Below are 12,399 nucleotides of genomic sequence, written 5' to 3'. Positions count from 1 at the left end.
TATCCAGTCTCAGGTATATCTTTATTAGCAGCATGAGAACAGACTAATATACCATGTGTGGCCCCATGGAAGACTTCTCTCCATGACTTAGGAAGGACCACAGGGCAGAAAAGGGAACTACTCTGTTTTAAGGTATGCCTCACTTTTATTTCTCTGATTAGAAATAAAAATTGCTTAAAAGTTTACAGAACAAAGATTTGTTACTTTGAAATGGCTTAATTTTTTTTCCCTTGGTGCTGAAACCCAGGAACAAACCACGCTCAGCATTTTTTGTTGGAGAAGACTGAAACATTTCCATAAAGTTGTTTTTCCTGGGCATGATCTGAAAATGTCTCCAAAATACCCCTTCAATCTGAATAATTTTACAACTTGATGTTTTGTAACTTAATGATTTCAATGACAAGTCACACATTTGTTTTAAAAAGATGAAATGGTAGATGAAAACCCATAAAACATATTCAGAAGTATCTTTTTGCTGTCTTTCTTCTTCATTTGTTTTTGTTATTTATTCACCTAACTGTGATGCAATAATCACTGTTTTTGTGGTTTCCTTAAGCACTGGGTAATTTAAACTGTCAGTGTTCTTTTGGCATCTTGTGACAAGTGCTTATTACAGTTGACTAATGTATTGCATTGAAAACCAGTCTCCAGCAGTTACAGTATGGAGTGCTAGACCCCAAGAAGATCAGCCACACAGATCTGCTCTGCTCAAGACAAAGGGCAATTAAGGGAATGCTGTTCACCATCCGCAGGAAAGCACCTTCAGTGCCCTGAAGTCTAGGTGGTTTTCAGGTGGCACATCTCCAACTGCAACACTCTCAGAAGCAAGTGACCTCCAGACACAGTCAGGCTGCTAACCTTAAATCCCTCCCGGGATATTTCCTTAAGCCCTGTTCACCTGCCCTCTCCTCCAAGTCAGTGTAGATCCCATGAATCTTCAAAAAGATCTTTTTGGGCCAAGAGCAGTGGTTCACACCTGTAATCCCAGCACCTTGAGAGGCGAAGATGAGTGGATAGCTTGAGTCCAGGAGTTCAAGACCGGCCTGCGCAACATGGCCAACCCCCATCTCTACTAAAAATATTTTAAAAATTGGCCAGGCATGGTGGCCCACACCTGTAGTCCCAGCTACATCAGAGGCTGAGGTAGGAGGATCACTTGAGCCAGGGAGGCAGAGGTTGCAGTGAGCTAAGACCATGCCACTGCGTTCCAACCTGGGTGACAGAGCAACATCTTGTCTCAAAAATTAATTAAAAATAAATAAGTAAAAAAGTCTGTGTGAACACTGCTTGTTCTCAAAGGCAGTGTTGCTGCTGCTATGTGAGCAGAAGGGCCTGGCCAGTGCAATCCACAGAGAGAAATGCAAAGTTGGTTTCTCTTTAGGAGCACAGATATTTTCTGGCTGTGACTTTGCTTGTCTTCCTCCTGGGATGTCCAGTAACTTGGTATAATAAGAGCCATTTCATTCTGATGACATCATGCCCTGCATCCATTGCTGTCATTTTCCAGCAATCACTGACTCACTGAGAGTTCAATGTGTCCTAGAAAGCCCTTCAAAGACAACTCAAGACCATTCATTGAAAGTACACCAACTTTTTAATTAAATCTCAAGCCTTTGAGAAAAACTCAGTTCTGATCCTAATGATTTGTAGTCTCTAGAGAGGGAGTACGGAGACCAGGCAGTGGATATTCAACAGTAAATGACAAGAGTTGTTCCTCATCTTCTCTACTGGGTCAACTCCTGAACTTCTGTGCATCCTTCAAGGTCCATGTGAACTCTTCTACAAACAACACTTCCTTATTCAGTACACATCTCTACTACTGTACCCGTTGCACTATGTGGGAATTTTTTTTTTAAATTTACATGTCAACTTCAATTGCTAAATTGTAAACTCCTGGAAGGAAGGGGTCATGGCTGATTCTTCTGTTTCCCCAGCACCCTGCAGAGCACCTGGCCCATGTCAGGCCTCATAATGCTTCATAAGCCTTCCTCCGTCTCCTAGGTTCAGTTAGCCACTTCCTCTTCCATAGTGTTTTATACACTGTCTAGACTTTCAGGAGAGTAATTGGCACATTATCAGGATATGCCTGTCACATCTCTATATTCCCAGAACCCAGCCCAAGATAGGTGGTCAGTAAATATTTGTGGTGGGAAATACTGCTGAAGAGTCAGATGTGGCCAGATGATGGAAGACCTGGATAGTTCAGACCTTACAAGGTCACTCTAGGTTTCTGATGCAAGAGTGATCTCTATCAGAAAAGCGGAGTTTCAGCAAAATTCCTCTAGGCAGCCACAGGCCAGAAGATTGGGTTGGTGTGGAAAGAGATGAAAGAGGTGCACAAAGCTAAGAGCTGTTACAGTAATCCACGTAAGGGATGGAAAGGGCCTGTCAAGGCTGTGTGTTATACCAAAGGGAGCTGGGCTCTGAGCCCTAACACACTGAAATCAGGTGCTTGATACTACCTGTCACTTAGGCCAGCACCGTGGTCTTGGGCAAGCCACTGAACCACCCCATGCAATACAGAACCAATGCTTCACGAGGCTGTAAGGATCAAATGCTTAACACATAATAGGTCCTCCACTAGTGTTCTCTTCTCTCTCATGTCTCCAAAATGAGTACTTAGAATTCAGGGAAATCTGTCTAGTTCCTTGATACCAAGCTCCCATATTCCTTCAATCATTTAACCCTCAGCTTGTAGGCCCAGACTCTGGGACTGGTCTTAATGCTTATCAGCGAGTGCTGACACAGCTGTGATGCAATGGCTGGGCACTTTAACCAAAGGCCATTGAATGACACCCTGATCCCAGCTGTAGCTCATGGCCAAGTCTCTAAATCTAGCCTCAACCCTTGGGTGAGAGGCAGGGTGCCAGGTTACCTGAACCCCTGCTGATTCCTCTGGCACAGCCATTCTACTTTTTCTCAATCCTATCCTCATGCCATTATCCCTAAATGTACTCCACCATCCTGCCTAAGCCTCCCCTATGCTTGAAGCCAGTCAACCTCTCTATGCTGAACCCTAATCCCAGGCAAAGACATTTGTCTGTACCCTCCAGTCGTTTGTGACCCAACTCAAATGCTACTTCCTTCATGAAGTCTCTGATTTCACATCATAAGGGGTGGGATCCATCCTGCTCTCAACTTCTCCCTAGGAGTTGTTTTACCTCTTTCTCTCATGGCACTATCATAGCCTGTCTCAGGTCATCGAAACCCGCATGCCTGCCTAAGATGCTGAGTTAAGGACAGCAGGGTAGAAGGCTTTAGTCCCTCAGAAGCCCTAAAACCAAAAGCATAATTGTTGCCAGTTCTCGAAAGCCTGCCTTATAGTGGTCCTCAGCTTCAGTGGTCCCCTGAGGGCTGAAGCGTACCTACACCCAACTGTGGGTACCACTCAGTGCATCCTGCCATTTGACTGTCTCTGGCCTGACCCACCCTCTCCTTTACTTCTGCTCACAGAGATTCAGGGATCACCCATACTCATTTGACTCTGCAGTCAGACCTCAGCCTGTTCCCCCACTTCTGGCCTCAGTAGACCTGTCTCAGCTCTGGTGACTGACCTGACCCTCTAATCTACTGGATCACGCGTTTCTTGGGGACAAAAATTATTGTTTTATTCTTCTTTTTAACCCCCACAGAACTAATTCCACAGTAGGAACAAAATCAATACTCCTTCTTGGACTTTTTTAGCCAGTGGAAGCGTCAGGTGCATACTATTAGTTAGATCATGGTCCATATAAGATATATTATTTATCATCTCTAAGCAAAGATATTTAGTTCTATGCATACACTCTACACCTCCCTTAATTTTCCCAAACATACATGGATCTCATGAAAAGTTTTACAAATCAAGCATGAGCTTACCTGAACAAGCAGAAGAAGGTTTGTATCTGGTAAAGGAGATTTGAGCTTTAGGGCCTGCAGAAGTTCTAGAACAACACTACGAGACAAGTAGAATTTATCTCGTTCCTAAAGAAAACAAAACAGAAGGAGGTAAGTGATTTTAGAAATTCAATTAGAGTATATCCATGTCAAAAGAGCTTCCAAAAAATTCACGGGTCAGAAATAAAAAACAGTATTCAAAAATGCATAGTGAAGTGTCCTCAAGAAATAAAATTAGAACAAAAAAAAGGCATTTTTGTGTGTGTAATGAGTTTACAGAAGCACTGAGGACAAATAATTTAATGGATAAGAAAAAGATAAGCTATCTCTTAAACATTGATGCCCCAGTATTTGGTTCTTATTCACAGGAAACAGGTTCCAAGAACTGCAGCAATTAAATCAGTCGAAAAGTATTTTTTCAATACAAAATGATTTAGAGAGAAACATATACAACTCTTTATTCTGTGACCTCTCCAAGGAACTTATTTCTGAAATGGACTATTTCAAGCATCCAGAAAAATGGAGAGAATGGAATAGAGTATGCACCTACCACCCTCTTTGTCAGATCACATCGTTTTGCTTTATTTGATTCATCCTTTTTTGGAATCCTAGCTTCTTTCATTCTTTCTTAAATTCATACATAATATTTGTACATATTTATGGGGTACATGTGATATTCTGTTGCATGCACAGAATGTGTAGTGATCAAGTTAGAGTATTTAGGTTATTCATCATCTTGAGTATTTATCATTTCTATGCATTGGGAACATTTCAAGTCCTCACTTATAGTATTTTGAAATGCACAATATACTGTCATTAGTTATGGTCACCTTACTCTGCTATTGAACATTAGAACTCATTTCTTCTATCTAGCTGTATGCTTGTACCCATGAACCACTCTCTTCATCCTCCCCACACACACCCTTCCCAGCCTCTGGTAGCTATCCTTCCACACTCTACCTCCATGAAATCAATCTTTTTTAGCATCCCCATATAAGTGAGAACATATGATATTTGTCTTTCTGTGCTTGGATTATTTCACTTAACATAACGAACTCCAGTTCCATCCCTGTTGCTATTTTTTATGGTTGAATAGTAGTTCATTATGTATACATGCCACATTTCTTTATCCATTTGTCCATTGATGGACACTTAGGTTGACCCCATACTCTTGCTATTGTGAATAGTGCTGCAATAAACATGGGAGTGCAGGTATCCTTTTGATATACTGATTTCTTTTCATTTGGATAAATACCAAGTAGTCACATTGTTGAATCATAGGACAGGTACTTTTTAGTCTTTTGAGAAATATCCATACTGTTTCCTATAGTGGCTTCATAATTTAAATTCCTACCAACAGGGTGCAAGAGTTCCCTTTTCTCCATATCCTCGCCAGGATCTGTTATTTTTTGTCCTTTTGATAATAGCCATTCTAACTGGGGTAAGATGATACCTCATTGTGGTTTTGATTTGCATTTCCCTGACGATTGGAGATATTGAGCATTTTTTTCATATGCCTGTTGGCCATTTGTATGTCTTCTTTTGAGAAATGTCTATTTAGGTCCTTTGCCCACTGTTTAGTGGGATTATTTACTTAGAGGGATTATTCATTTAGTGGGATTATTTACATTTTTGTTGTTGTTGTTGTTTGTTTGTTTGTTTTTAGACAGGGTTTCACTCTTGTTGCCCAGGCTGGAGTGCAATGGCGCTATCTCAGCTCACTGCAACCTCTGCCTCCCGGGTTCAAGCAATTCTCCTGCCTCAGCCTCTCAAGTAGCTGGGATTACAGACATGTGCCATCATGCCCAGTTAATTTTGTATTTTTAGTAGAGATGGGGTTTCTCCATGTTGGTCAGGCTGGTCTTGAACTCCCAATCTCAGATGATCCACCTGCCTCGGCCTCCGAAAGTGCTGGGATTACAGGTGTGAGCCACCGCGCCTGGCCCTGTTTTTTGTTTTTTTACTGTTGAGTTGTTTGAGTTCCTTGTATATTCTGGATATTAATCCCTGGTTGAAAGTTGATTCATCCTTTTTAAATAATAAATATCACAGAAACAGCTGAAGCTACCTATACAGTGCTCTCTTTTCTTTCTTCCTTTCTCTCTTCTTTGAAGTGGCCACTATTCTGAATCTGGTACTTATTATTTCATGTATGTTTTTACACTTTAACTACATATGTTTGTCTCCATTATAATATATAATATTGTTTGGCATTTTTAAACTTTCTGTAATGTTATATTGTGCATATCTTTCCACAACTTGTAATTACTCACTGCAATATATCTTTGAAATTATCCTTATTGATACATATAGCTCTGGTTCTTTCAACTCAACAGCTTAACAATATATTATTGTATGAATACACCAAAATTAATCGATCAGTCCCCCTGTTGATGGAATGTTGAATTGGTTTCAATTTTGTAAGACTTTTCTATTGTTGAATATAACACATGTGCAGAAAAGTACATAAAATATAAGCATACAGTTAAATGGATTCATATGTATGATACTGTAAAATATATATTTGGTCTTTGATCCTGTATCTGACATACAACTCCTAAAATCCTTAGACTCTCCCAAACTGATTCTTTTTGTATGCTAATAAGTTGACTGATGGCTGGCAGCCTAGGTAGCATTAGGAAGAGGACTGATCATCTGAAAGACCAAGGCACAATTAGAGAGTTGGGGCTATCAGCCCCACCCCTCAACCTTTAGAGAAGGGCTTAGAAGGGTTGATGGCTGGATTGATCACCAATGGTCAATGGATTAATTGACCATGTCTACATAATGAAACCTCCATAAAAACCCAAAAGAAAAGGGTTTGGAGAGCTTCTGGATAGCTAAACACATGGAGGGTTCCTGGAAGGTGGCATGCCCAGAGAAGGCATGGAAGCTCTGTGCCCCTTCCCATGTGCCTTGCGTTTTGCATCTCTTCATCTGTATCCTTTCTAGTATCCTTTATAACTGGTAAATGTAAGCAAGTGCTTTCCTGAGTTCTGTGAGCTGCTCTACCAAATTAATTGAGCCCAAAGAGGAAGGATCCCTAATTTATAACCAATTAGACAAAAGCACGGGTAAAACAACCAGAGCCTGCAATTGGCAAATGAAGGTGGGAGATGGAGGACAGTCTTAGGGGTTGAGCCCTCAACCCATGGGATCTGATGCTATTTCCAGGTAATTAGTGTCAGAATAGAAATGAGTCTATTCTGCAGAATCCATTGCTTGCTTTTTGGTGGGAAGAAATCTCCACACATTTGATCACAGAAGTCTTTGGTCTTGATAACTGTGAGAGCAGAAGAAAAACATGGCTTGAGTTTGAGTTTTTCCAGTCTCAGAAGATGGACCGAACACTCATGTAATCACCTCCCAGACAAACAACAGCACATTGCAAGTGTCTCAGAAGCCCTGTGTGTCTTAATCCTTTCATAATCAAATAAGTAGAGTCCCTGTGGGGTTGTCTCCACTGTCTTTTCTTCCTATTCATTTTCACTCATTGTGTCTTGCTCCCTCATATGTCTGGTTATCTTTGATTGTGTGCTGAATGCTTTGTTAGGAAGATATTTGCAGAAATGGTTTGCAGCCTGAAATGCTACCTTCCTTCAAAGAGCTTTCTGTTTGTTTAGTGTCGGGGGCACAATCACAGCTCACTGCAGCCTTGACCGCCTGGGCTTAAGTGATCCTTCCACCTCAGCCTTCAGAGTAGCTGGAACTACAGGCATGTGCTACCATGCCCAGCTAATTTTTTTAAAAATTTTTTATAGAGATGAGGTTTTGCCATGTTACCCAGGCTCAGGGTTACCTTAATACACATACAAGGCTTGTAATATTTTACATTGGGCTACCACAGGGCTTGACACTGAGCTGTGTCCACATGAAGGAAAGTTACTATGGGGGTGTCTTTACACCAAAATGTAAAGCCAAAAATGTGTGGGTCAGGAGGCATGGCATCAGGGTCTCCATTCTTGGTAGGTTCTGGATCCGGACTTTTGTCCCTCTAGCCTCATGGGGCTTCCAAAACTGCAGCCTCTCAGTCACATCTAGATTGACAAACACTCCCTGGGTAAAAATGGCCATCAGTGCTGGGCTAACAGCTCTGAATATCTGGGCTCTTCCTGATCTGAGCCTCATAACCCTTCTCTATATAGTTAGCATTTTGAAGAAGTTTTCAGAAAATGTTTTGTTCACTTTTTTTCTTTTTACTTTTTAAGTTAACTGGGAAAACAGGTTCAAATTATCTTGTTTACCACCACCAGAAGAGAAAATCCAGGATTTTAATTGTCATTATACTAAACCTATAGGTTGTTCTGTGAGAATTACCTGTTTTTACTACTCTGGGTCTTCATCCATGAACATAAAATCTCTTTCCATTTATTTAACATTGTGTAATGCTCTTCAGTAAAATGTTCTGGTTATCTCCATAAAGTTCTTGCATATTCTTTTTTTTTTTTTTTTTTTTTTTTTTGTGAAGGACACAGAGTCTCACTCTGTCACCCAGGCTGTAGTGCAGTGGTACAGTCACGGTTCACTGCAACCTCTATCTCCCGGGGCTAAGCGATTCTCCCACCTCAGCCTCCCAAGCAATGGGACTACAGGTGCGTGCCATTATGCCCAGCTATATTTTTGTATTTTGGTAGAGACAGTGTTTCACTATGTTGCCCAGGCTGGTCTCAAACTTCTGAGCTCAGACAATCCACCCACCTTCACCTCCCAAAGTGCTAGGATCACATGCATGAGCCACTTTGTCCTGCCTAATTTTTTTTTTTTGTATAGAGATGGAGTCTCGCCTTGTTGCCCAGGCTGGTCTCAGGCTCCTGGGCTCAAGCGATCTTCCCACCTTGGCCTTCCAAAGTGAAGGGATTATAGGCATGAGCCACCACACCCAGCCATTGCACATTCTTATTAGATTTATCTTTTGTCACCACAATAGATGACATTTTAAAAGTATGTTTTATAATCATCTGTAGTTGAATATTGAAATTTGGTGATTTCTGGGTATTCATTTGTATCCAGCATCCTTGCTGAGCTCTCTTGTAGGTTCTAAAAAGCTGCCTATAGATTCCCTTTGGTTCATTTGTAATCGTATCACCTATGAAAAATGAGAGTTGTATTTTTCCTTTCTAATCCTTATACCTTTGATTTCTTCTTCCTGTCTTGCAGAACTGAATGGGACCTCCAGCACCATGATAAATAGAAACAGTGATGATAGACTTTCTCATCTTATTTATGATTTTAAAGGGATGACTCTTAGCATTTCACCATTAAATATAATGCTGGCTAGATGTTTCTGGTAGACCCACTATATGAAGTTAAGAAAGTTCCCTTCTATTCCTAGTTTGATAAGAGTTTATGATAAATGACTACTGAATTACAAAAAATTATTTTCTTGCACCTGCTGAATAATGATAGAAGTTTTACTTCTTCAATCTGATAACATGGTGATATTAATAGATGTTCTAATATTTAAACATTTTTATATTTTGAGACATTTCCAACTCTGTCAAGAGTCCTATTTTTAATGATTGATTTGCTATTATTCATTCAGAAGTTTTGCATCTATGAAGGATATTGACCTATAATTTTCCTTTCCCCTATTGTCCTTCTCTGGTTGATATCAAAATTCTACTGGCCTCATGAAATGTGTTGGGAAGTGTTCCCTTTTTTCTATTCTATTAGTTTGTATAAAGAAGAGATCAATCAGTTCTTAAATGTTTAGTAGAAATTGTCCTCTAAAGCTGGAATAGTTTTTGAGGGTAGGTTTTTAACTATTGATTCCATTTTCCAGGCACCTAAGTCTAGTCAGTTACTTCTTTTTCTTTCTTTCTGGATGTTTTGTATTATATATTTCTAGAAAATTGTACCTACTGTCAAAGATTTCAAATTTACTGGCATAAGGTTGTTCATTTCAAAATCTCTAATGTCTGTAGTTATGCTGATATTCTTTATCAGTGTGTTTTATCTGGTTGTCTTGATCAGTCTTGCCAACGGTTTGTCTATTTTATTAGTCTAGTCAAAGAGCCACCTTTCTGTTGTATTGATCTTCCATTGTATCTACGTTTTCCTTCCTTCTTTCCTTCCTTCCCTCCTTCTCTCCCTCCTTCGTTCCTTCCTTTGTCCTTCCTTCCTTCCCTCCTTCTCTCCCTCTCCTTCATTCCTTCCTTTCTTCCTTTCCTTCTTCTCTCTCTCCTACCTTCCTTCTTTCTTTTTTTCAAAGAAGAAAAAAGGGTCTTGCTCTGTCACCTAGCCTAGAGTGCAGTTGGTGCAATCATAGCTTGTGGCAGCCTCAAACTCCTGGGTTTAAGCAATCCTCCCACCTCAGCCTCCAGAGCAGCTAGGACTACAGGTGCATGCTATCACACTGGCTAATTGTTTTATTTTTCTGTAGAGACAGGGTCTTGTTATGTTGCCCAGGCTGGTATATCTGTTTTTTATTTCATTAATTTCTGCTACTATCTTTACTGCTTCCTTTCTTTAATTAATTAATTAATTGCCTACTATCTGTTCCATGTTTTAAAATCTTCCACATTTTTGAATCTGTTCTAAAATTGGTTGATTCAGGATTCTTTATATTACCGTTGCATCCACTTTGCTCACTGTATTGTTTGAATCTACTATATGTTTTATCTGCTTGATCTATCCACAACTGAAAGAGAAAATCTCCCTGTATAACTGTGAATTTATCAATTTATCTTTGTAAGCCTATTATATTTTGTTTTATATATTTGGAGGCTATATTATTAGCTCTGTGTAATTTTTGAATTGTCACATTATCCTGGTGAATTGCTCCTCTTATCAATATATTGTGACTTTCTTTATAATAATGCTTTTCAACTTAAAGTCAGTTGACTAACTTCAGCTTTCTTTTTATTAGTATTAGTCTGGTATATCTTTTTCAACCTTTTTCTTTTAAATTTTCTTGCTGTCTTTAGACATGTTTTAGATGTAGATTAATTTTTAAAAGTCAATCTGACAATCCCTAGTGAGTCTAGTAAACTTATATTTATTGTGATTCTGTCATCCTATGTGTGCTTATTACAGCTTGTTCTATGCTTCTCTTTTTGTCTTGATTGAATTTTTATTCTTGTTTTATTCCATGTTTGGAACTTATAAATTCTATTTCTGGCCTTTGGAGTTTACATTTACAATGTCTACCTGTATTCTTAAGAGTTTAAAGTTATTCATTATCTCTGCCCTTCTTGTAGATAATATATAGAATGCTGTAACTCCAGTCTCCAACCACACACACACACACACACACACACAAACACACACCCCTTACAGAGTACTATTTTCTAGTATTTTATTGTCATTTTGTTTTTATGCCCATCTGACTAACATTATTATTATTACTCTTTGTATTATCAATGGTCACTTAGATTTTCACACTGTACCAATTTCTTTGAGCATCATTCCTTCACACATTTCACTCCTTCCTTCTTGGTTCACTTTCCTTCTTACATCTTTTAGTAGTTGTTTCAGTAAGAATCTATTAGAAGCCTTCTTATTTTCCTGATAGAATATTGATTTATCCTTCACTCTTGAAGGATAGCTTAGCTGGTAGAGAATTCCAGGTAGATAGTTCTTTTTTCTTATCATTTTAAATACTTTTTTTCAATTGTCTTCTGGCTTCTATTGTGCTGTTGAGAAGTGTATTGTCTGTCTTCAGAGTGTCTTTTCCCTTGGTTTTTCTGAAAATATTTTCTTTGTCTTGACTGTTTTGACAAGTTATACCTACTCATGTACATTATCACATGAGCAGGTAAAACTTTAGTTTATTTATAATACTTTTAGGGCTCATTGTGTTTCCTGAATCAGAAAATTAAATATTTTCATCAACTCTAGAATTGATAAAAAGCCTATTTTCCTTATCTGAAATATTTATTAGATATCTGTTAGAATTTCTCTTTATATTCATCTCTTTATCTCTCTCTTCTGAATTCTAAGTAATTTCTTCTCATCTGTTTTCCATTTCACCAATTCTCTCTTTGGCTGTGTCTAATTTACTATTTAATCTATCCATTAAGTTTTTTATGTCAGTGATTGTTTTTCATTTCTAGAATTTCTACTTTGTTTAAATCTGTCTGGTTCATTTTCTTTTTTTTTTTTTGAAATGACTAAATCTATTATCATATTATTTTATTTATTTTTCATATGCTTATCATTTAAAGTATAGTCATTTAGATTTATATTTTTATTATATTTTATAATATTTATATATACATTCTTCATATGCATATCATTTAAAGTATAGTCACTTATATATTGTCATTTTTAATGATATGTATATCATTTATAGTCTTTATCACATAGTTTTAATATTGAAAGTTCTTGTGGGAAATGATCTTGCTACTTGTTGACTTTCCTAATCTATCACAAGGTGGGTTGTATCTTCATTTGCTTTGTAATTTTAGATTATGAGCTCATGTTCATTAGGATTTTAACTATAGGAATCCTGCTGGGCCTAGGTTGGAGACATATTCCTCCAGAGAGGGTTGAGGCTTGTTTTGATCTTGCTTCTGCCAGATA

General features: G+C 38.5%; 1 protein-coding gene across 20 annotated transcripts in view; it reads right to left on the bottom strand.

Annotated features, from left to right (window-relative positions):
• Positions 1-12,399, bottom strand: part of UNC79 (unc-79 homolog, NALCN channel complex subunit) — a 374,208-nt gene that overhangs the window by 30,555 nt on the left and 331,254 nt on the right. For all 20 annotated transcript variants that reach the window (XM_063793093.1, XM_054666247.2, XM_054666242.2 and 17 more), the window contains one exon: positions 3,859-3,963. In XM_063793093.1, the coding sequence (XP_063649163.1) occupies positions 3,859-3,963 (105 nt within the window). The remainder of the gene's footprint in view (positions 1-3,858; positions 3,964-12,399) is intronic.

Source organism: Pan troglodytes, chromosome 15 (assembly GCF_028858775.2).
Source record: "Pan troglodytes isolate AG18354 chromosome 15, NHGRI_mPanTro3-v2.0_pri, whole genome shotgun sequence".
NCBI classification, from domain to species: Eukaryota; Metazoa; Chordata; class Mammalia; order Primates; family Hominidae; genus Pan; species Pan troglodytes.
This window is presented reverse-complemented; position numbering and strand designations above follow the sequence as displayed.